General features: G+C 51.9%; 1 protein-coding gene across 1 annotated transcript in view; it reads right to left on the bottom strand.

Annotated features, from left to right (window-relative positions):
• LOC134534393 (putative uncharacterized protein ENSP00000383309) overlaps positions 1-4,756 on the bottom strand; it is a 79,836-nt gene extending 75,080 nt beyond the window's left edge. The window contains exons 1-3 of the mRNA XM_063372858.1: positions 4,682-4,756; positions 1,466-1,570; positions 1,188-1,273 (exon numbers count right to left, since the gene is read on the bottom strand). Of these exons, the coding sequence (XP_063228928.1) occupies positions 1,188-1,273; positions 1,466-1,570; positions 4,682-4,756 (266 nt within the window). The remainder of the gene's footprint in view (positions 1-1,187; positions 1,274-1,465; positions 1,571-4,681) is intronic.
• Between the last annotated feature and the right edge of the window lie 17,708 nt (positions 4,757-22,464).

Raw genomic sequence — 22,464 nt, 5'->3', positions numbered from 1 at the left:
GCAAATTTAAAATTAGTTGTCCCGCTGATTTTTCCACCACAATATTAACCATGTCGAGAACAGCAGGCAGAATAAGCTTTTCTGCAATGGTATGAGGTTTATAGCTCTTCGCCATCCTGTATGAAACCATGCGGTGCTAAGTACTGACACTTGTTGAGTAAACACATTTTTAAGTTTTTTAAATCATGCAAATTCCTATTAAAAAATTCGCAAGATATTTCAATCATGGTAGGTTGAATGGTCTCTATATGTCGCTTTAGCTTGCTTGGCGGCTTACTCTCGGGAGCTAGAATTTTCCAACAGAGCGCACACTGGGTCTTCCTCCATCATTTACTACTGCACTGAGGCTGAGAGTGAAAATTGCTACCATCGTATTTGCGATATTTCTGCTTTTTCGCTTCCTCGTCACTTGACGATGCTTGATCACTCTAACTTGAACTATAGACTTGCTTATTTTATTAATTAATTAATAACTTTGCGACTGACGTTTTACGCAAACACAAGAAGACAAAGTTAAAAAAACAAAAGCAACCGACATTCGCTGTCTTAGGAAATGAGATTTCCGTCAGTTCGTTGGTTGGCACTCCTCCCTATCAGCCCGTGTCCCGTGCGTTCAGCGCAAGTAGACATTGTACAGCTTGTTGCGGGCATCTGTGTGATTGACTCTCCTGGTAGCGTGCGTGTGGGGAATGTTTGTCGGCCTTGACCGTGGAAGTAGGTCAAGGTCGTTACATAAGTATTAATTTTTTTTTTGAAATTTTTCAATAAAATCAGATAATATTTAAGGATTTTCAATATGGCGGCGGCCGTAACGAAAATGGCACTGATTGAGGTGAGGTCGGTAAAAACTCCCCACCAGAGTTTTTGAAGGCTTGCTCATGGGGAATATTTAAGATTTAAGCCTCAATGAGGACATTAAAAGCCTCTGGCATTTTTTTGGAGGGGGGGGGGAAATGGGAAATTTTCCTCCAAAATAGGGACACTACTAGGACATTTTTAGGAATGTTTGAGTAATTTTGAAGAAATTTGACACTGAAATGGCCGCCGTGACGTGACCGGAGATGTAGGTTCCAAGGCAGCAGACACACCCTGAACCCTGTGCCAGGAGCCCCATCTACATGCTACTTACATCAGAGTCGCAAGGATATATTCCTGTCTCACATTGCCCGACTGTGGACGGTACCCACCTTCCCTCCGGCTGCGGCTGAGTGGCACGCCACTGCGTGAAGGCGCGGCAGTGGAGGTCACGTGATGCAGTGTGCACGCAGCCACACTCCGCCAGTTGACCACAGTGCCAGCAACTCTGCCTCGTCATGTTTGGATGCAATCGAAATGCCTCGTCACTTTGTCAGCTTTTAAGCAGAATCGTTTGTTTAGTGTTTAAAACAACCTCCCATAGTCCTTATTTTGAAAACCAGTATTGTTTCAGCACCCCCCTGGCATAGCTGCAGTATAATTGCTGTACCGTGAACTCGAGCCACGGGCCGCGAGAAGGGCGCAACAGCTGGGCGCGAGGGAGGGGCGGGTGCAGTGGCGACTGCGCCCGGCTTATCTCGATGAGCACGCACGCCTGCAATTAGTGCGGCACGCGTCATTCACGCCGCGACATGGCTTCATTCAGGCTCGCATTTCATTATTTCTATTTGTTTAAAATACGTTCTTTAGCAAGCACTCCCATCTGGTGAAAAATAGACACTTCATTATGATAAAATATATATTAAATATTTCATAAATGCAAACTAACTTGATAACTGCACTTCTTTTAATTTATAATGTTATACCATAATAAAAATTTTAACTCAACATATTATTGGCAGTCTTAAAAGTTTAAAATATTTTGCCAGTGTGCCATTTTTTTAAATTTGTTCCGTGGCTAGAACTACGAAAATAATTATTGTAAATATTTTCATAGTTTTTGTGGCCCCCATAGTCCGGTCAAAATAGACATAAAAATAGTGATCAAATAACAAAAAAAAAACTGACAGAGCTTAATTTTGGTAGAGACCTTGGGTACACGGGTAGAAATAAAGTGCCAAAAGTCCCCATAGATCCCATTTGTGCTAAAAACATTATTCAAGGTCAAAGGTCAAAATTTTCGGTATTTTAGATGTTTCTCAAAACGGTTAGTTTTATCAAAAATATAGCCCAGACAAAAATTTTAGATGAAACAATTATCTACAAAAATGGATCTAATACTTTTTTTGCCTAAGAATGACCATTCCTAAGATATCGCCATTCTAAAAGTTGAAGGAGTTAGATTCTACATGATACGCACACAAATGCCACGTTAATACGTAGTTAGGCACTTAATATAAGTAAAAAAGCTTATTTGTGTCTCTTATATGTATAAAATATACAATTATGAGAATATACACTCAATAGAAACTGTTCCTCAGCCAGTCCCTTCTACCCGCAAGGATTTAATTGATTGCGCTAAAGTATTTGAAGAAATTGACTCCCCTCAAACGATAATCACAAAAGGAATTCGCTTTCTCCTTGCTGTTTATGGAGCTCCCAAAATAATTACTTGTATCGACAAATATAGATATTTCACTTTTGTAAAAAATACACGGAACAAGAAACAAGTACAACTATCTTGTCTTCCTCCAAAATCGACTTCTGCTCATCAACACTTGTATCGAGTATACTATCAAGTTCAGACATGGCTAGGCAATCAACTGAACCCCGAAGACTGTGGTTGGAAATTAACAGATAATACTTTGGAACCGGTTCAAACTATACTCCCACCTGCTCCGGAAAAACTCCTAAACACTATTTTTTGCAATTGCGAAAACAATTGTAGTGCTAAATGTGGCTGTAGAAGAGAAGGTTTGTTGTGTTCACCGGCGGGCACTAATTGCCGAGGTCAGTCTTGCTCGAATGTTCAATTTATTCCAATATAAGAAGATTCATGTGATATCGATGAAGAGACAGCTGATTCATCTTCAGTTGAACAATTTCTGAACATCCAGCAAGAAAAAGAGGAAGAAGAATAAATCGAAGAAGACATGGCTTTTGAAGATGAATTTGAAGAATATGAATCATATTAGAATATGAACAGAAATCAGAACTACAATTAATATCAATCACCTATATCAATATAAAAATGAGTAATCATGCAGTAAATACAGTATTTCCCCATAAAACTCCGTAATAACAGATCGTGGAGTAGGCCTGCCGTGGAAACCACGTACACTACCTCACAGGTGGCGTGGAAATGTGTGCATATAGTGTAGAATCTAACTCTTTCAACTTTTGGAATGACGATATCGTAGGAATGGTGATTCTTAGGAAAAAAGTATAAGGACCATTTTTGTAGGTAATTGTATAATATACAATTTTTGTCTGGGATATTATTTGATAAAAAATTACCGTGCTTGAGAAACATCCCAAACACTGAAAATGTTTACATTTGACCTTGAATAACTTTTTTTTTAGCACACATGGGATCTATGGGGACTTTTGGCACTTTATTTATACTAGTGTACCCAAGGTCTCTAACAAATTTCAGCTCTCGGAATTTATGTTTTTTGAAATGTCTATTTTGACCGGACTACCACTAATGCCTGTAGTGTGTTGATTGGTCGACAGAGAGGGAGTAGTGAGGGCCAACCATACAAGATGTCCGCCAGCCCACCTCGGGCTGCCAGGTGGCGTGCTTGCCCGCAACCAGCAGCAGCAGCCCTCCCCTAACAGCCCTCCCCTAACAGCCCTCCCCTAACAGCCCTCCCCTAACAGCCCTCCCCTAACAGCCCTCCCCTAACAGCCCTCCCCTAACAGCCCTCCCCTAACAGCCCTCCCCTAACAGCCCTCCCCTAACAGCCCTTCCCTAACAGCCCTCCCCTAACAGCCCTCCCCTAACAGCCCTCCCCTAACAGCCCTCCCCTAACAGCCCTCCCCTAACAGCCCTCCCCTAACAGCCCTCCCCTAACAGCCCTCCCCTAACTGCCCTCCCCTAACAGCCCTCCCCTAACAGCCCTCCCCTAACTGCCCTCCCCTAACAGCCCTCCCCTAACAGCCCTCCCCTAACAGCCCTCCCCTAACAGCCCTCCCCTAACAGCTCTCCCCTAACAGCCCCCCCCAAACGGCCCTCCCCTAACGGCCCTCCCAAAACAGCCCTCCCCTAACAGCCCTCCCCTAACAGCCCTCCCCTAACTGCCCTCCCCTAACTGCCCTCCCCTAACAGCCCTCCCCTAACAACCCTCCCCTAACTGCCCTCCCCTAACAGCCCTCCCCTAACAGCCCACCCCTAACAGCCCTCCCCTAACAGCCCTCCCCTAACAGCCCTCCCCTAACAGCCCTACCCTAACAGCCCTCCCCTAACAGCCCTCCCCTAACAGCCCTCCCCTAACGGCCCTCCCCTAACGGCCCTCCCCTTACTGCCCTCCCCTAACAGCCCTCCCCTAACTGCCCTCCCCTAACAGCCCTCCCCTAACAGCCCTCCCCTAACAGCCCTCCCCTAACAGCCCTCCCCTAACAGCCCTCCCCTAACAGCCCTCCCCTAACTGCCCTCCCCTAACAGCCCTCCTTTAACAGCCCTTCCCTAACTGCCCTCCCCTAACAGCCCTCCCCTAACAGCCCTCCCCTAACAGCCCTCCCCTAACAGCCCTCCCCTAACAGCCCTCCCCTAACAGCCCTCCCCTAACAGCCCTCCCCTAACAGCCCTCCCCTAACAGCCCACCCCTAACACCACCTTGCTGAAGGCTGATTCCTGAGCTGTACCTAGTTTCCTCGTCGCCACGGAGTGCACCGTCATGTTCTCGAGCGACAAGCATTCCAAGCCTTCACTGTATAATGATATGCGACTAGCCACGTTGCGCCGTGTAAGAACTGTGCATACAGGCTACTGTTGCCTAAACCGCAAGATAAACGAACCATTGAGGAATGGACAATGGTAGCAGATATTGCACTCATCATAAAAATAACTATGTATTTATGTGAATATAATGTAACGAATGTATGCGATGTTTGTATTTATTTTAACTTTCTCCAAACCATACGTAATAGCACACATTGATTTCACATTAATTTTTAGATTTTATTTTAAAATTTAAAACTTAATAATAGCAGTTTTTAGTAGTGAGATTCACCTATGTTTTTAAATAATAGTTTTGTTTTTCAGCATTTCATGAAATATCGTTACAACTGAAGAACTGGCTGTCGGTCGTGAGTGTGCTACGTGTCGCTGCAGTGATAAACATCTTCACCTTCAATTTACGAGGAACCCCAGTTATAAAAAATTATCCACGTATCTTCGTAAATTTACGATCATATCTTAAGTTTACGGTCACCGAGTTCGCTTATTTAGAACATGAATCTAAAATAATTTTCTTGGTACACAAACAAAACATTTAGAAAAGTTTGTCTGAAGCAAGAACACTCTTCTTTTACCAGGGTGTTTGTTTACCTTTGTTTAGAAGGAATCATACAACTCGGAAGTCGATCGATACAGCGATCGGTCGTAGCGACACTTGGCCGTACCAGTTCAGTCCCGCCCCCAGCCATCAGCCCTGACCAATAACAGGCCAGCTGCGGTCCCTCCGTTGTTTCACTTGGCAAATGGCATAAGAGCTTAAATTTTGAAGTCAGTAAACAAATGTTCAGTGTCTTTAACCAATGTAAATACACCAAACAGACCTGTGTACTTGTTACATATACACTAGGCTCAGATTAAAGAGGCCTGAGTGATATGACCAAGCGTGCCACGAGATCTTATAGAAAAAGATGAGTTTATTGTATTGGCTGCGCTTTCAGGGAGTTGGCGCTTCTTAAGGTTTAATATCGAATAAGTACGGACTGTAGTAGCTTGGCTTCTGGGTTGTAGCCGTGTCCTTGACGAATGATTCACCGACGTTTAGGTCGACATTGCAGTCGCCATCATCAGGGAGCAGTTACCTACTGTAGGTAGCTGTAGGTACTGTGGCCGTGAAAGCCTGCTAACATTAGTACGGACTGTTTACTAATATTTTAATTTTTATCTAAAACTTTTGTCTGATACAATTGCTGCAAGGGGTTGAAAAAAAAGGGGTGGAATTAAAAAAAAACATAACTCCCATATTAGGTACATTATCAAATCCATTGAAATTGTTTGTAAATCTTATAATTTTTATCGAAAACATTTTCTTGAAACAATTTTTAATAAAACCGACAATTGCTGTACGGGGTTTAATAAAAGGGGTGGAAATAAAAAAAATTCGTAATTATTACACTATTGATTCTATTCATTTTCAATTTAAAACCTAAAAATGTTATCTACAGCTTTCGTCCGAAATTATTTTTATATGACCAACGTTTACTTCAAGGGGTGTAAAACAACAGAGGTTGAAAGACAAAAAAAAAGTGTAACTCCCTTAATATCCGTTTGAATTATTTGTAAACCTTATAAATGTTTTCTAATTTTATGTGTGCAACAGATTTTTATTCGAGCAACCATAATTGCAAGGGGTAGAAAAAAAACAATGGTTGAAGACAAAATATTCATACCTCCCTTAGTAAGAAAACAATAGAATCGGTTAAAATTGTTTAAAAATCTTTTATTTTTTGAATATTTAAATATAAATTTTTTTAGTCAATTCGAGAATTTTTGAGTGTAATTTTTAGGAATTTGTGGAATTTTTGACCACCGTATCATGATAATACAAGAAGACAGACAGACCCCAATACGCAATCCACGCACAGGTACCGGGGCTCAGACGACTGTTATAATTAACCAATAATGTTTTGTCTAACACAGCCCAAAACTCAGCTTTCAAAGTTCTTTGCGGCACTGGTAAAAATAAAGACTTTTTTTTCTGACCCAGTTGTGTAATCGTTATTTCTTCCTCAATTTGGATCACAAAATAAGTTATTCAGAAAATCTGACACTTTTGTGTTTTTTATTTCACATAACCAATCACATTTTTTATTTTTCAATACTTGAAAATTTTGTAAATTACGTACAACAAATTATTTTATTCTGTAATGAGAGCGGAAAAATGACAAATTGGGGATTCGTAGTTGCACTATGTTTTAGTGCTTTTCGTAGAGTGTTAGCTTTATTTTTTAATAATTAGGCTTTCAAAATCACTACTTCGTTTATTTTAATACTAAAGTTATATAATATTGTTGCATGGGGTTAACTTCGCTTAATATTGAGGTCTTTAGCAACGATACGGGTGAAGTGACGTTTAGTGTAAGGGAGTTGCACGGGTGTGGGAAGGGGGGGGGGGGAGCACCCCGAGAACACCACTCGCAACGTCCACCACGTTTTCCACTTGCGCAATTCAGGGCGTGACGTCGTCGGGAAATGGACCTAAATCACCTTGCTGAGCGGCCAGAGTCTGACTGACCACACGACCACAGTGGCCCTCCCTTCCAGGCGGCTCTAGGACTTCATGGAGGGGATGTCATACAAAGGAAACATCACATTAAGGGCGGTATTCCAAGACGTTCAGGTAAGGAAGCGAATAAGCACTGCCTTATTGGGATACAAGCGGAACCTAACTCACGGGCCGTATATCGGAACGTGTCCAAACCGAATCCGTGTAAGGGAACAGATAGGCAACTGTTTTAATAAACTTTGCCCTGCGCGAGGCTATAAACTGGTTTCAACGCATTCTAGTGGAAGTTTCGCAATCGTCGACTCAATTGTCACGGCCGAAAACCTATATATAGCGGAACCGTCGCAGTAATTAAATGGCGTGAATCTATTTTTCCTTTAAGTACTTTTTAAGTTGCGATTGATTACTCCTTGTTATGACTGTTAAAGTGTACAAAAAACGTATATCAGTAGAGTTTCTCTATCAAAAAATTTAATTTAGCATACGCTTGGTACGTTCTCCGATGATCACGAACATTACTATATACGTGTTAGTGGTGCCAGGCGAGGTACGCCGTTGGACAAAATCAACCATAATGTAAAGGACTAGCTGTGTCCTCCCATGCAATAGGAATACGGTAGGAAACGTTATTTGGGTGTCCTGGAATACCGGCCTGCACCCCTGCGTGCGCGCCATGGAACCAAGCAGAACTACCTGTATTCTCGCTGAGTGCTCGTTGACGGCTCCTCCGCAGTCTCGGGGTGTCCTGGAATACCGGCCTGCACCCCTGCGTGCGCGCCATGGAACCAAGCAGAACTACCTGTATTCTCGCTGAGTGCTCGTTGACGGCTCCTCCGCAGTCTCGGGGTGTCCTGGAATACCGGCCTGCACCCCTGCGTGCGCGCCATGGAACCAAGCAGAACTACCTGTATTCTCGCTGAGTGCTCGTGGACGGCTCCTCCGCAGTCTCGGGGTGTCCTGGAATACCGGCCTGCACCCCTGCGTGCGCGCCATGGAACCAAGCAGAACTACCTGTATTCTCGCTGAGTGCTCGTTGACGGCTCCTCCGCAGTCTCGGGGTGTCCTGGAATACCGGCCTGCACCCCTGCGTGCGCGCCATGGAACCAAGCAGAACTTCCTGTATTCTCGCTGAGTGGCTCGTGGACGGCTTCTCCGCAGTCTCGGGGTGTCCTGGAATACCGGCCTGCACCCCTGCGTGCGCGCCATGGAACCAAGCAGAACTACCTGTATTCTCGCTGAGTGCTCGTGGACGGCTCCTCCGCAGTCTCGGGGTGTCCTGGAATACCGGCCTGCACCCCTGCGTGCGCACCATGGAACCAAGCAGAACTACCTGTATTCTCGCTGAGTGGCTCGTTGACGGCTCCTCCGCAGTCTCGGGGTGTCCTGGAATACCGGCCTGCACCCCTGCGTGCGTGCCATGGAACCAAGCAGAACTACCTGTATTCTCGCTGAGTGCTCGTTGACGGCTCCTCCGCAGTCTCGGGGTGTCCTGGAATACCGGCCTGCACCCCTGCGTGCGCGCCATGGAACCAAGCAGAACTACCTGTATTCTCGCTGAGTGCTCGTTGACGGCTCCTCCGCAGTCTCGGGGTGTCCTGGAATACCAGCCTGCACCCCTGCGTGCGCGCCATGGAACCAAACAGAACTACCTGTATTCTCGCTGAGTGGCTCGTTGACGGCTCCTCCGCAGTCTCGGGGTGTCCTGGAATACCGGCCTGCACCCCTGCGTGCGCGCCATGGAACCAAACAGAACTACCTGTATTCTCGCTGAGTGGCTCGTTGACGGCTCCTCCGCAGTCTCGGGGTGTCCTGGAATACCGGCCTGCACCCCTGCGTGCGCGCCATGGAACCAAGCAGAACTACCTGTATTCTCGCTGAGTGGCTCGTGGACGGCTTCTCCGCAGTCTCGGATTGTCCTGGAATACCGGCCTGCACCCCTGCGTGCGCGCCATGGAACCAAGCAGAACTACCTGTATTCTCGCTGAGTGGCTCGTGGACGGCTCCTCCGCAGTCTCGGGGTGTCCTGGAATACCGGCCTGCACCCCTGCGTGCGCGCCATGGAACCAAGCAGAACTACCTGTATTCTCGCTGAGTGGCTCGTGGACGGCTCCTCCGCAGTCTCGGGGTGTCCTGGAATACCGGCCTGCACCCCTGCGTGCGCGCCATGGAACCAAGCAGAACTACCTGTATTCTCGCTGAGTGGCTCGTGGACGGCTCCTCCGCAGTCTCGGGGTGTCCTGGAATACCGGCCTGCACCCCTGCGTGCGCGCCATGGAACCAAGCAGAACTACCTGTATTCTCGCTGAGTGCTCGTTGACGGCTCCTCCGCAGTCTCGGGGTGTCCTGGAATACCGGCCTGCACCCCTGCGTGCGCGCCATGGAACCAAGCAGAACTACCTGTATTCTCGCTGAGTGCTCGTTGACGGCTCCTCCGCAGTCTCGGATTGTCCTGGAATACCGGCCTGCACCCGTGCGTGCGCGCCATGGAACCAAGCAGAACTACCTGTATTCTCGCTGAGTGCTCGTTGACGGCTCCTCCGCAGTCTCGGGGTGTCCTGGAATACCGGCCTGCACCCCTGCGTGCGCGCCATGGAACCAAGCAGAACTACCTGTATTCTCGCTGAGTGCTCGTTGACGGCTCCTCCGCAGTCTCGGGGTGTCCTGGAATACCTGCCTGCACCCCTGCGTGCGCGCCATGGAACCAAGCAGAACTACCTGTATTCTCGCTGAGTGCTCGTTGACGGCTCCTCCGCAGTCTCGGGGTGTCCTGGAATACCTGCCTGCACCCCTGCGTGCGCGCCATGGAACCAAGCAGAACTACCTGTATTCTCGCTGAGTGCTCGTTGACGGCTCCTCCGCAGTCTCGGGGTGTCCTGGAATACCTGCCTGCACCCCTGCGTGCGCGCCATGAAACCAAGCAGAACTACCTGTATTCTCGCTGAGTGCTCGTTGACGGCTCCTCCGCAGTCTCGGATTGTCCTGGAATACCGGCCTGCACCCCTGCGTGCGCGCCATGGAACCAAGCAGAACTACCTGTATTCTCGCTGAGTGGCTCGTGGACGGCTCCTCCGCAGTCTCGGGGTGTCCTGGAATACCGGCCTGCACCCCTACGTGCGCGCCATGGAACCAAGCAGAACTACCTGTATTCTCGCTGAGTGCTCGTTGACGGCTCCTCCGCAGTCTCGGGGTGTCCTGGAATACCTGCCTGCACCCCTGCGTGCGCGCCATGGAACCAAGCAGAACTACCTGTATTCTCGCTGAGTGCTCGTTGACGGCTCCTCCGCAGTCTCGGGGTGTCCTGGAATACCTGCCTGCACCCCTGCGTGCGCGCCATGGAACCAAGCAGAACTACCTGTATTCTCGCTGAGTGCTCGTTGACGGCTCCTCCGCAGTCTCGGGGTGTCCTGGAATACCTGCCTGCACCCCTGCGTGCGCGCCATGGAACCAAGCAGAACTACCTGTATTCTCGCTGAGTGCTCGTTCACGGCTCCTCCGCAGTCTCGGGGTGTCCTGGAATACCTGCCTGCACCCCTGCGTGCGCGCCATGGAACCAAGCAGAACTACCTGTATTCTCGCTGAGTGCTCGTTGACGGCTCCTCCGCAGTCTCGGGGTGTCCTGGAATACCTGCCTGCACCCCTGCGTGCGCGCCATGGAACCAAGCAGAACTACCTGTATTCTCGCTGAGTGGCTCGTGGACGGCTCCTCCGCAGTCTCGGGGTGTCCTGGAATACCGGCCTGCACCCCTGCGTGCGCGCCATGGAACCAAGCAGAACTACCTGTATTCTCGCTGAGTGGCTCGTGGACGGCTCCTCCGCAGTCTCGGGGTGTCCTGGAATACCTGCCTGCACCCCTGCGTGCGCGCCATGGAACCAAGCAGAACTACCTGTATTCTCGCTGAGTGCTCGTTGACGGCTCCTCCGCAGTCTCGGGGTGTCCTGGAATACCGGCCTGCACCCCTGCGTGCGCGCCATGGAACCAAGCAGAACTACCTGTATTCTCGCTGAGTGCTCGTTGACGGCTCCTCCGCAGTCTCGGGGTGTCCTGGAATACCGGCCTGCACCCCTGCGTGCGCGCCATGGAACCAAGCAGAACTACCTGTATTCTCGCTGAGTGGCTCGTGGACGGCTCCTCCGCAGTCTCGGATTGTCCTGGAATACCGGCCTGCACCCCTGCGTGCGCGCCATGGAACCAAGCAGAACTACCTGTATTCTCGCTGAGTGGCTCGTTGACGGCTCCTCCGCAGTCTCGGGGTGTCCTGGAATACCGGCCTGCACCCCTGCGTGCGCGCCATGAAACCAAGCAGAACTACCTGTATTCTCGCTGAGTGCTCGTTGACGGCTCCTCCGCAGTCTCGGATTGTCCTGGAATACCGGCCTGCACCCCTGCGTGCGCGCCATGGAACCAAGCAGAACTACCTGTATTCTCGCTGAGTGGCTCGTGGACGGCTCCTCCGCAGTCTCGGGGTGTCCTGGAATACCGGCCTGCACCCCTACGTGCGCGCCATGGAACCAAGCAGAACTACCTGTATTCTCGCTGAGTGCTCGTTGACGGCTCCTCCGCAGTCTCGGGGTGTCCTGGAATACCTGCCTGCACCCCTGCGTGCGCGCCATGGAACCAAGCAGAACTACCTGTATTCTCGCTGAGTGCTCGTTGACGGCTCCTCCGCAGTCTCGGGGTGTCCTGGAATACCTGCCTGCACCCCTGCGTGCGCGCCATGGAACCAAGCAGAACTACCTGTATTCTCGCTGAGTGCTCGTTCACGGCTCCTCCGCAGTCTCGGGGTGTCCTGGAATACCTGCCTGCACCCCTGCGTGCGCGCCATGGAACCAAGCAGAACTACCTGTATTCTCGCTGAGTGCTCGTTGACGGCTCCTCCGCAGTCTCGGGGTGTCCTGGAATACCTGCCTGCACCCCTGCGTGCGCGCCATGGAACCAAGCAGAACTACCTGTATTCTCGCTGAGTGGCTCGTGGACGGCTCCTCCGCAGTCTCGGGGTGTCCTGGAATACCGGCCTGCACCCCTGCGTGCGCGCCATGGAACCAAGCAGAACTACCTGTATTCTCGCTGAGTGGCTCGTGGACGGCTCCTACGCAGTCTCGGGGTGTCCTGGAATACCTGCCTGCACCCCTGCGTGCGCGCCATGGAACCAAGCAGAACTACCTGTATTCTCGCTGAGTGCTCGTTGACGGCTCCTCCGCAGTCTCGGGGTGTCCTGGAATACCGGCCTGCACCCCTGCGTGCGCGCCATGGAACCAAGCAGAACTACCTGTATTCTCGCTGAGTGCTCGTTGACGGCACCTCCGCAGTCTCGGGGTGTCCTGGAATACCGGCCTGCACCCCTGCGTGCGCGCCATGGAACCAAGCAGAACTACCTGTATTCTCGCTGAGTGGCTCGTGGACGGCTCCTCCGCAGTCTCGGAAAGTCCTGGAATACCGGCCTGCACCCCTGCGTGCGCGCCATGGAACCAAGCAGAACTACCTGTATTCTCGCTGAGTGGCTCGTTGACGGCTCCTCCGCAGTCTCGGGGTGTCCTGGAATACCGGCCTGCACCCCTGCGTGCGCGCCATGGAACCAAGCAGAACTACCTGTATTCTCGCTGAGTGCTCGTTGACGGCTCCTCCGCAGTCTCGGATTGTCCTGGAATACCGGCCTGCACCCCTGCGTGCGCGCCATGGAACCAAGCAGAACTACCTGTATTCTCGCTGAGTGCTCGTTGACGGCTCCTCCGCAGTCTCGGGGTGTCCTGGAATACCGGCCTGCACCCCTGCGTGCGCGCCATGGAACCAAGCAGAACTACCTGTATTCTCGCTGAGTGCTCGTTGACGGCTCCTCCGCAGTCTTGGATTGTCCTGGAATACCGGCCTGCACCCCTGCGTGCGCGCCATGGAACCAAGCAGAACTACCTGTATTCTCGCTGAGTGGCTCGTGGACGGCTCCTCCGCAGTCTCGGATTGTCCTGGAATACCGGCCTGCACCCCTGCGTGCGCGCCATGGAACCAAGCAGAACTACCTGTATTCTCGCTGAGTGGCTCGTGGACGGCTCCTCCGCAGTCTCGGGGTGTCCTGGAATACCGGCCTGCACCCCTGCGTGCGCGCCATGGAACTAAGCAGAACTACCTGTATTCTCGCTGAGTGGCTCGTGGACGGCTCCTCCGCAGTCTCGGATTGTCCTGGAATACCGGCCTGCACCCCTGCGTGCGCGCCATGGAACCAAGCAGAACTACCTGTATTCTCGCTGAGTGGCTCGTGGACGGCTCCTCCGCAGTCTCGGGGTGTCCTGGAATACCGGCCTGCACCCCTGCGTGCGCGCCATGGAACCAAGCAGAACTACCTGTATTCTCGCTGAGTGCTCGTTGACGGCTCCTCCGCAGTCTCGGATTGTCCTGGAATACCGGCCTGCACCCCTGCGTGCGCGCCATGGAACCAAGCAGAACTACCTGTATTCTCGCTGAGTGCTCGTTGACGGCTCCTCCGCAGTCTCGGGGTGTCCTGGAATACCGGCCTGCACCCCTGCGTGCGCGCCATGGAACCAAGCAGAACTACCTGTATTCTCGCTGAGTGGCTCGTGGACGGCTCCTCCGCAGTCTCGGATTGTCCTGGATTACCGGCCTGCACCCCTGCGTGCGCGCCATGGAACCAAGCAGAACTACCTGTATTCTCGCTGAGTGGCTCGTGGACGGCTCCTCCGCAGTCTCGGATTGTCCTGGAATACCGGCCTGCACCCCTGCGTGCGCGCCATGGAACCAAGCAGAACTACCTGTATTCTCGCTGAGTGGCTCGTGGACGGCTCCTCCGCAGTCTCGGATTGTCCTGGATTACCGGCCTGCACCCCTGCGTGCGCGCCATGGAACCAAGCAGAACTACCTGTATTCTCGCTGAGTGGCTCGTGGACGGCTCCTCCGCAGTCTCGGATTGTCCTGGAATACCGGCCTGCACCCCTGCGTGCGCGCCATGAAACCAAGCAGAACTACCTGTATTCTCGCTGAGTGGCTCGTGGACGGCTCCTCCGCAGTCTCGGATTGTCCTGGAATACCGGCCTGCACCCCTGCGTGCGCGCCATGGAACCAAGCAGAACTACCTGTATTCTCGCTGAGTGGCTCGTGGACGGCTCCTCCGCAGTCTCGGATTGTCCTGGAATACCGGCCTGCACCCCTGCGTGCGCGCCATGGAACCAAGCAGAACTACCTGTATTCTCGCTGAGTGCTCGTTGACGGCTCCTCCGCAGTCTCGGGGTGTCCTGGAATACCGGCCTGCACCCCTGCGTGCGCGCCATGGAACCAAGCAGAACTACCTGTATTCTCGCTGAGTGGCTCGTGGACGGCTCCTCCGCAGTCTCGGATTGTCCTGGAATACCGGCCTGCACCCCTGCGTGCGCGCCATGGAACCAAGCAGAACTACCTGTATTCTCGCTGAGTGGCTCGTGGACGGCTCCTCCGCAGTCTCGGGGTGTCCTGGAATACCGGACTGCACCCCTGCGTGCGCGCCATGGAACCAAGCAGAACTACCTGTATTCTCGCTGAGTGCTCGTTGACGGCTCCTCCGCAGTCTAGGATTGTCCTGGAATACCGGCCTGCACCCCTGCGTGCGCGCCATGGAACCAAGCAGAACTACCTGTATTCTCGCTGAGTGGCTCGTGGACGGCTCCTCCGCAGTCTCGGATTGTCCTGGAATACCGGCCTGCACCCCTGCGTGCGCGCCATGGAACCAAGCAGAACTACCTGTATTCTCGCTGAGTGCTCGTTGACGGCTCCTCCGCAGTCTCGGGGTGTCCTGGAATACCGGCCTGCACCCCTGCGTGCGCGCCATGGAACCAAGCAGAACTACCTGTATTCTCGCTGAGTGGCTCGTGGACGGCTCCTCCGCAGTCTCGGATTGTCCTGGAATACCGGCCTGCACCCCTGCGTGCGCGCCATGGAACCAAGCAGAACTACCTGTATTCTCGCTGAGTGCTCGTTGACGGCTCCTCCGCAGTCTCGGGGTGTCCTGGAATACCGGCCTGCACCCCTGCGTGCGCGCCATGGAACCAAGCAGAACTACCTGTATTCTCGCTGAGTGGCTCGTGGACGGCTCCTCCGCAGTCTCGGATTGTCCTGGAATACCGGCCTGCACCCCTGCGTGCGCGCCATGGAACCAAGCAGAACTACCTGTATTCTCGCTGAGTGGCTCGTTGACGGCTCCTCCGCAGTCTCGGGGTGTCCTGGAATACCGGCCTGCACCCTTGCGTGCGCGCCATGGAACCAAGCAGAACTACCTGTATTCTCGCTGAGTGGCTCGTGGACGGCTCCTCCGCAGTCTCGGATTGTCCTGGAATACCGGCCTGCACCCCTGCGTGCGCGTCATGGAACCAAGCAGAACTACCTGTATTCTCGCTGAGTGGCTCGTGGACGGCTCCTCCGCAGTCTCGGATTGTCCTGGAATACCGGCCTGCACCCCTGCGTGCGCGCCATGGAACCAAGCAGAACTACCTGTATTCTCGCTGAGTGGCTCGTGGACGGCTCCTCCGCAGTCTCGGATTGTCCTGGAATACCGGCCTGCACCCCTGCGTGCGCGCCATGGAACCAAGCAGAACTACCTGTATTCTCGCTGAGTGCTCGTTGACGGCTCCTCCGCAGTCTCGGGGTGTCCTGGAATACCGGCCTGCACCCCTGCGTGCGCGCCATGGAACCAAGCAGAACTACCTGTATTCTCGCTGAGTGCTCGTTGACGGCTCCTCCGCAGTCTCGGGGTGTCCTGGAATACCGGCCTGCACCCCTGCGTGCGCGCCATGGAACCAAGCAGAACTACCTGTATTCTCGCTGAGTGGCTCGTGGACGGCTCCTCCGCAGTCTCGGGGTGTCCTGGAATACCTGCCTGCACCCCTGCGTGCGCGCCATGGAACCAAGCAGAACTACCTGTATTCTCGCTGAGTGGCTCGTGGACGGCTCCTCCGCAGTCTCGGATTGTCCTGGAATACCGGCCTGCACCCCTGCGTGCGCGCCATGGAACCAAGCAGAACTACCTGTATTCTCGCTGAGTGGCTCGTGGACGGCTCCTCCGCCGTCTCGGATTGTCCTGGAATACCTGCCTGCACCCCTGCGTGCGCGCCATGGAACCAAGCAGAACTACCTGTATTCTCGCTGAGTGGCTCGTGGACGGCTCCTCCGCAGTCTCGGATTGTCCTGGAATACCGGCCTGAACCCCTGCGTGCGCGCCATGGAACCAAGCAGAACTACCTGTATTCTCGCTGAGTGGCTCGTGGACGGCTCCTCCGCAGTCTCGGATTGTCCTGGAATACCTGCCTGCACCCCTGCGTGCGCGCCATGGAACCAAGCAGAACTACCTGTATTCTCGCTGAGTGGCTCGTGGACGGCTCCTCCGCAGTCTCGGATTGTCCTGGAATACCGGCCTGCACCCCTGCGTGCGCGCCATGGAACCAAGCAGAACTATCTGTATTCTCGCTGAGTGGCTCGTGGACGGCTCCTCCGCAGTCTCGGATTGTCCTGGAATACCTGCCTGCACCCCTGCGTGCGCGCCATGGAACCAAGCAGAACTACCTGTATTCTCGCTGAGTGGCTCGTGGACGGCTCCTCCGCAGTCTCGGATTGTCCTGGAATACCGGCCTGCACCCCTGCGTGCGCGCCATGGAACCAAGCAGAACTACCTGTATTCTCGCTGAGTGGCTCGTGGACGGCTCCTCCGCAGTCTCGGATTGTCCTGGAATACCGGCCTGCACCCCTGCGTGCGCGCCATGGAACCAAGCAGAACTACCTGTATTCTCGCTGAGTGGCTCGTGGACGGCTCCTCCGCAGTCTCGGATTGTCCTGGAATACCGGCCTGCACCCCTGCGTGCGCGCCATGGAACCAAGCAGAACTACCTGTATTCTCGCTGAGTGCTCGTTGACGGCTCCTCCGCAGTCTCGGGGTGTCCTGGAATACCGGCCTGCACCCCTGCGTGCGCGCCATGGAACCAAGCAGAACTACCTGTATTCTCGCTGAGTGGCTCGTGGACGGCTCCTCCGCAGTCTCGGATTGTCCTGGAATACCGGCCTGCACCCCTGCGTGCGCGCCATGGAACCAAGCAGAACTACCTGTATTCTCGCTGAGTGGCTCGTGGACGGCTCCTCCGCAGTCTCGGATTGTCCTGGAATACCGGCCTGCACCCCTGCGTGCGCGCCATGGAACCAAGCAGAACTACCTGTATTCTCGCTGAGTGCTCGTTGACGGCTCCTCCGCAGTCTCGGGGTGTCCTGGAATACCGGCCTGCACCCCTGCGTGCGCGCCATGGAACCAAGCAGAACTACCTGTATTCTCGCTGAGTGGCTCGTTGACGGCTCCTCCGCAGTCTCGGGGTGTCCTGGAATACCGGCCTGCACCCCTGCGTGCGCGCCATGGAACCAAGCAGAACTACCTGTATTCTCGCTGAGTGCTCGTTGACGGCTCCTCCGCAGTCTCGGGGTGTCCTGGAATACCGGCCTGCACCCCTGCGTGCGCGCCATGGAACCAAGCAGAACTACCTGTATTCTCGCTGAGTGCTCGTTGACGGCTCCTCCGCAGTCTCGGGGTGTCCTGGAATACCGGCCTGCACCCCTGCGTGCGCGCCATGGGACCAAGCAGAACTACCTGTATTCTCGCTGAGTGCTCGTTGACGGCTCCTCCGCAGTCTCGGGGTGTCCTGGAATACCGGCCTGCACCCCTGCGTGCGCGCCATGGAACCAAGCAGAACTACCTGTATTCTCGCTGAGTGGCTCGTGGACGGCTCCTCCGCAGTCTCGGATTGTCCTGGAATACCGGCCTGCACCCCTGCGTGCGCGCCATGGAACCAAGCAGAACTACCTGTATTCTCGCTGAGTGGCTCGTGGACGGCTCCTCCGCAGTCTCGGATTGTCCTGGAATACCGGCCTGCACCCCTGCGTGCGCGCCATGGAACCAAGCAGAACTACCTGTATTCTCGCTGAGTGCTCGTTGACGGCTCCTCCGCAGTCTCGGGGTGTCCTGGAATACCGGCCTGCACCCCTGCGTGCGCGCCATGGAACCAAGCAGAACTACCTGTATTCTCGCTGAGTGCTCGTTGACGGCTCCTCCGCAGTCTCGGGGTGTCCTGGAATACCGGCCTGCACCCCTGCGTGCGCGCCATGGAACCAAGCAGAACTACCTGTATTCTCGCTGAGTGCTCGTTGACGGCTCCTCCGCAGTCTCGGGGTGTCCTGGAATACCGGCCTGCACCCCTGCGTGCGCGCCATGGAACCAAGCAGAACTACCTGTATTCTCGCTGAGTGCTCGTTGACGGCTCCTCCGCAGTCTCGGATTGTCCTGGAATACCGGCCTGCACCCCTGCGTGCGCGCCATGGAACCAAGCAGAACTACCTGTATTCTCGCTGAGTGGCTCGTGGACGGCTCCTCCGCAGTCTCGGATTGTCCTGGAATACCGGCCTGCACCCCTGCGTGCGCGCCATGGAACCAAGCAGAACTACCTGTATTCTCGCTGAGTGCTCGTTGACGGCTCCTCCGCAGTCTCGGATTGTCCTGGAATACCGGCCTGCACCCCTGCGTGCGCGCCATGGAACCAAGCAGAACTACCTGTATTCTCGCTGAGTGCTCGTTGACGGCACCTCCGCAGTCTCGGGGTGTCCTGGAATACCGGCCTGCACCCCTGCGTGCGCGCCATGGAACCAAGCAGAACTACCTGTATTCTCGCTGAGTGCTCGTTGACGGCTCCTCCGCAGTCTCGGGGTGTCCTGGAATACCTGCCTGCACCCCTGCGTGCGCGCCATGGAACCAAGCAGAACTACCTGTATTCTCGCTGAGTGGCTCGTTGACGGCTCCTCCGCAGTCTCGCTGGGGACTCGTCCGGGGTCGTCTTGCGTCTGAAACACTTAACTGAATATACTTTATTAGTGAGGGAGCCTCCCCCTCCCCCAAATGATCACCATGACACGTGGTGTAATGTCGGTCAACCACACGCACATAGTTACTCCAGTGATGACAGAGTACAGTATATATGTGTTTACCTTGGGCGTGTCACGATACGTGTCTATGTATCAAATCGTGAACACTAGGGTACATTTTTGAATATCGCCGAACATACGTCATTTACATGTTTGCCCTTTCATGATTGGGCCGTAACACCATAGTGGTATTTTAAAAAAAAGGAACGGTAAATGTGGTTACGTAAGCTACGTAAACAAACGTAGCGCGGTTGTCTCCGCCTTGAAAAGTCTAAGTCCGAACTGGGACGAACACACACCCCCGACACGCGCAAAGACCAGACATCGCAATAGTCATCATAAGCCATCCACAAACTTTCCTAACTCCTTAATTTCACAAGTTCCAAACGGTTCTCGTCCAGAGTTGAAGTCCGTTCCGGTCTTTGAATATTTTTCAGCTATGGCTGCGGGACTATCACCTGAAAATATTCTATAACCAAGATGCTTTACTAGAAGAAATTCTAAGTCCAGTATGGAATTAGTTTTTAGGTGACATGCCCGGTATAACTTGGTAGCCATGACGGATCACTGGTGGCCGGGGCGGCAGACGGCGTCGAGGGAGACTCTGAGCTTCTCCTCGGATATACTCTCAGATGTACTCAAGATCCGCAAACCTCGAAGCGACCGGCCAGCTAAGATGGCCGACTTACTATGACGTCACTTCCTGGCAATGGAGGTATTTATATACAGCGGAACACTTCTTTTGCTCCCGTACGCCGGTTGGCCTATACGCCAGGCGTCAACTGCAGCGCTGGTTGTCTACCTCGCAGGCTTCCAAGATGCCAGGCCGCATATCGGCGATACGGCGCCCGTCCACTTAAGATAAGTTAGGGAAGATGCACTTCACCCCATAACAAAATAGTAATGTTATGTTCTCATATATCAATAAACAGCTTCTGTAAGAAGTGACTAAAGATGACTTAAAGTTTCGAAATCATAATAAAGTACAAATATAATTACATCATTGTAAATAACTATTAAAATGAGGGTTATTCACTGTGCTGTATTTAAAGGTATATTTAATAATTATTTAAAAATGATTCCCTATAATATAAAGGCCATCAACTAAGAACACCTACATGTTAGTCTAAATTTGGATTACTGTTGGTTTAATATTGTATAAGCACAAAGTAACCTAAAATTGTTATACCAACCCTATAAATTAAATATAACCAATGTAAATAGCTTGTTATATGTTACTGAAAACATTAAATTAAAAATACTTAAGATGGAGAATGATTAATGATAAATTAATAGTTGAAAAATAAGTTTTATTAATATCGTTTCAAGTTGAAGCAGCACATAAAAATCTGAGTTTTGTAGGCTTCACTGTAATAGGGTGTGAACATACAACAGATTAGCTGTGAATTATAAGAAGTGGTGATAAAGTATTTCATAGTTATTGATGGTCTGTGATGTGCCTATAGCGCAAAGAAATTATAAATGTGTATTTTTCTAGGAGTTCAAATTCTGAAACGAGAATCAGGTATATTTACGATGACAGATACAAAAATTTCTCCAATGACTGCAAAAGATTTTGACGTTTCAGGTGGTCATAAATATGGAGAGTGTTTTAATCAGAGAGTCCTTAAATTATTTCTGGCAAAAGGAACATTTGGACAGAGAGGATGCGGGAGTGTTCTGGCCAGCTCTCCACACACGCACGCATCTCTGAACAAGTGAACAAGTGAACAAGTGAACAGCCGTCTCTCCCACGGCCGAGCTGCGAGGGGGCGAGGTCGCAGTGTGGCCAACATCCCGGAAAAGATAAAAAGGTTGAAATATGCGCGCCCCGCGCCACCAGCCGTGACCTGCTCCATTTCACCGCCGAGGGGTGGCGACCCTTTTTCTGGCCGGCCAGTACATCACCGCGTGGGGTGTTGTCGCGGCGGGGAACTCAGAGTCCGAGCTGGAAGAGTGCGTCCTTCTTTCACGCAGTATCGATAGTTTATAGGCCGGAGAGTGGCACATGCTACATATAATTACGAAATTGCATCGCTAAGGGTGCGAAAAAGGGTTTAATTCTGTTTTCTAATAGAAAATAACAGGGGGAGGGTCATAGACACACAAGCAATGAGTTTGTGTCACTTCTCTATGTCCGCCACACGGTCATACAGTAAGGTCTGGCAACTTCCTATCCCTCTCCCTGGCGAAACCCATCCGCTTAGTGAAGCTCGCGGCTGCTAGAGAAATAAAGGCGCTAATAAATGTTTAGTTTAGAACTTCGTCGATAAATGGCATTGCATTGAATTTGTAAAACGCTGACGCTTGGTGCGTCCGTCACGTCTTGCCTAGGGGTTACCAACCTTCCCAAAACATGGCCTGGCTCGTTCACGCGCGTGACAGACCGCTAAGACAATAAAGTGCTACGTTAACTGATGGTTAAGGTGAAAAGTCGTCACAAGTGTGTATACTCGAAAGAAAGGGACAGACGAAAAATAGTTTTTCATTACAGTCCTTTTTGAAGTACTGGAGTCCATACTAGACTTATAACCATAAAAATTCAAAGAGCTGTAATATAGAATGCTAAAAAAATCTACCTTACATAGAACTTTTATTAGTTAGAAGGATAGTCGTTAGAATAGACGATTCTGGGACAATGTATTTCTTATGTGACTACGATATGGTGTTTTGCTCGGCTGTGGGCTGTGGCTTGCCATGTAAGGATTGAGCCATGTTCGGGCATGTCTGCCACTCCACTCACACGACTGGTGGCTGACCTTCGATCTCCGTCACCTTCGTCTTCTGTAGCCGCAATCCCGCCATCTTGGCGCCTTCCAGTAGCGCTACTGTCTCCATGTATTTTTTGGGCATTGTCTACTACCATTGTACAAAATCGCTTTACATCAATCCTTACGAAGGTTCATTAAAATATTTTAATTTGTAAATTCCATAGAAGCAGGTGGATTCGAGTCCAAGACCCTGAGGTCTGCAGAGCTGATCGGCGCCTTTAACTGAGCGGCCATCAAACTAGGGTTTCTTATCAGTGTAAGAAAGGGCAACATTCTTCGTATAATACGGTAATATTCTTCCGACAATTGTAAAAATTTTTGCAAAGTCGAAACACACAGCTAATAATATTCCTGCACTAGTAGACTTACTACGGTGTTAAAAATTAGCATAAACTCTTATTTACTTGGATTAAAATACTAAAAGTATTTGAACCATTGAAGCTTGACT

Source organism: Bacillus rossius, chromosome 7 (assembly GCF_032445375.1).
Source record: "Bacillus rossius redtenbacheri isolate Brsri chromosome 7, Brsri_v3, whole genome shotgun sequence".
Classification (NCBI taxonomy): Eukaryota; Metazoa; Arthropoda; class Insecta; order Phasmatodea; family Bacillidae; genus Bacillus; species Bacillus rossius.
This window is presented reverse-complemented; position numbering and strand designations above follow the sequence as displayed.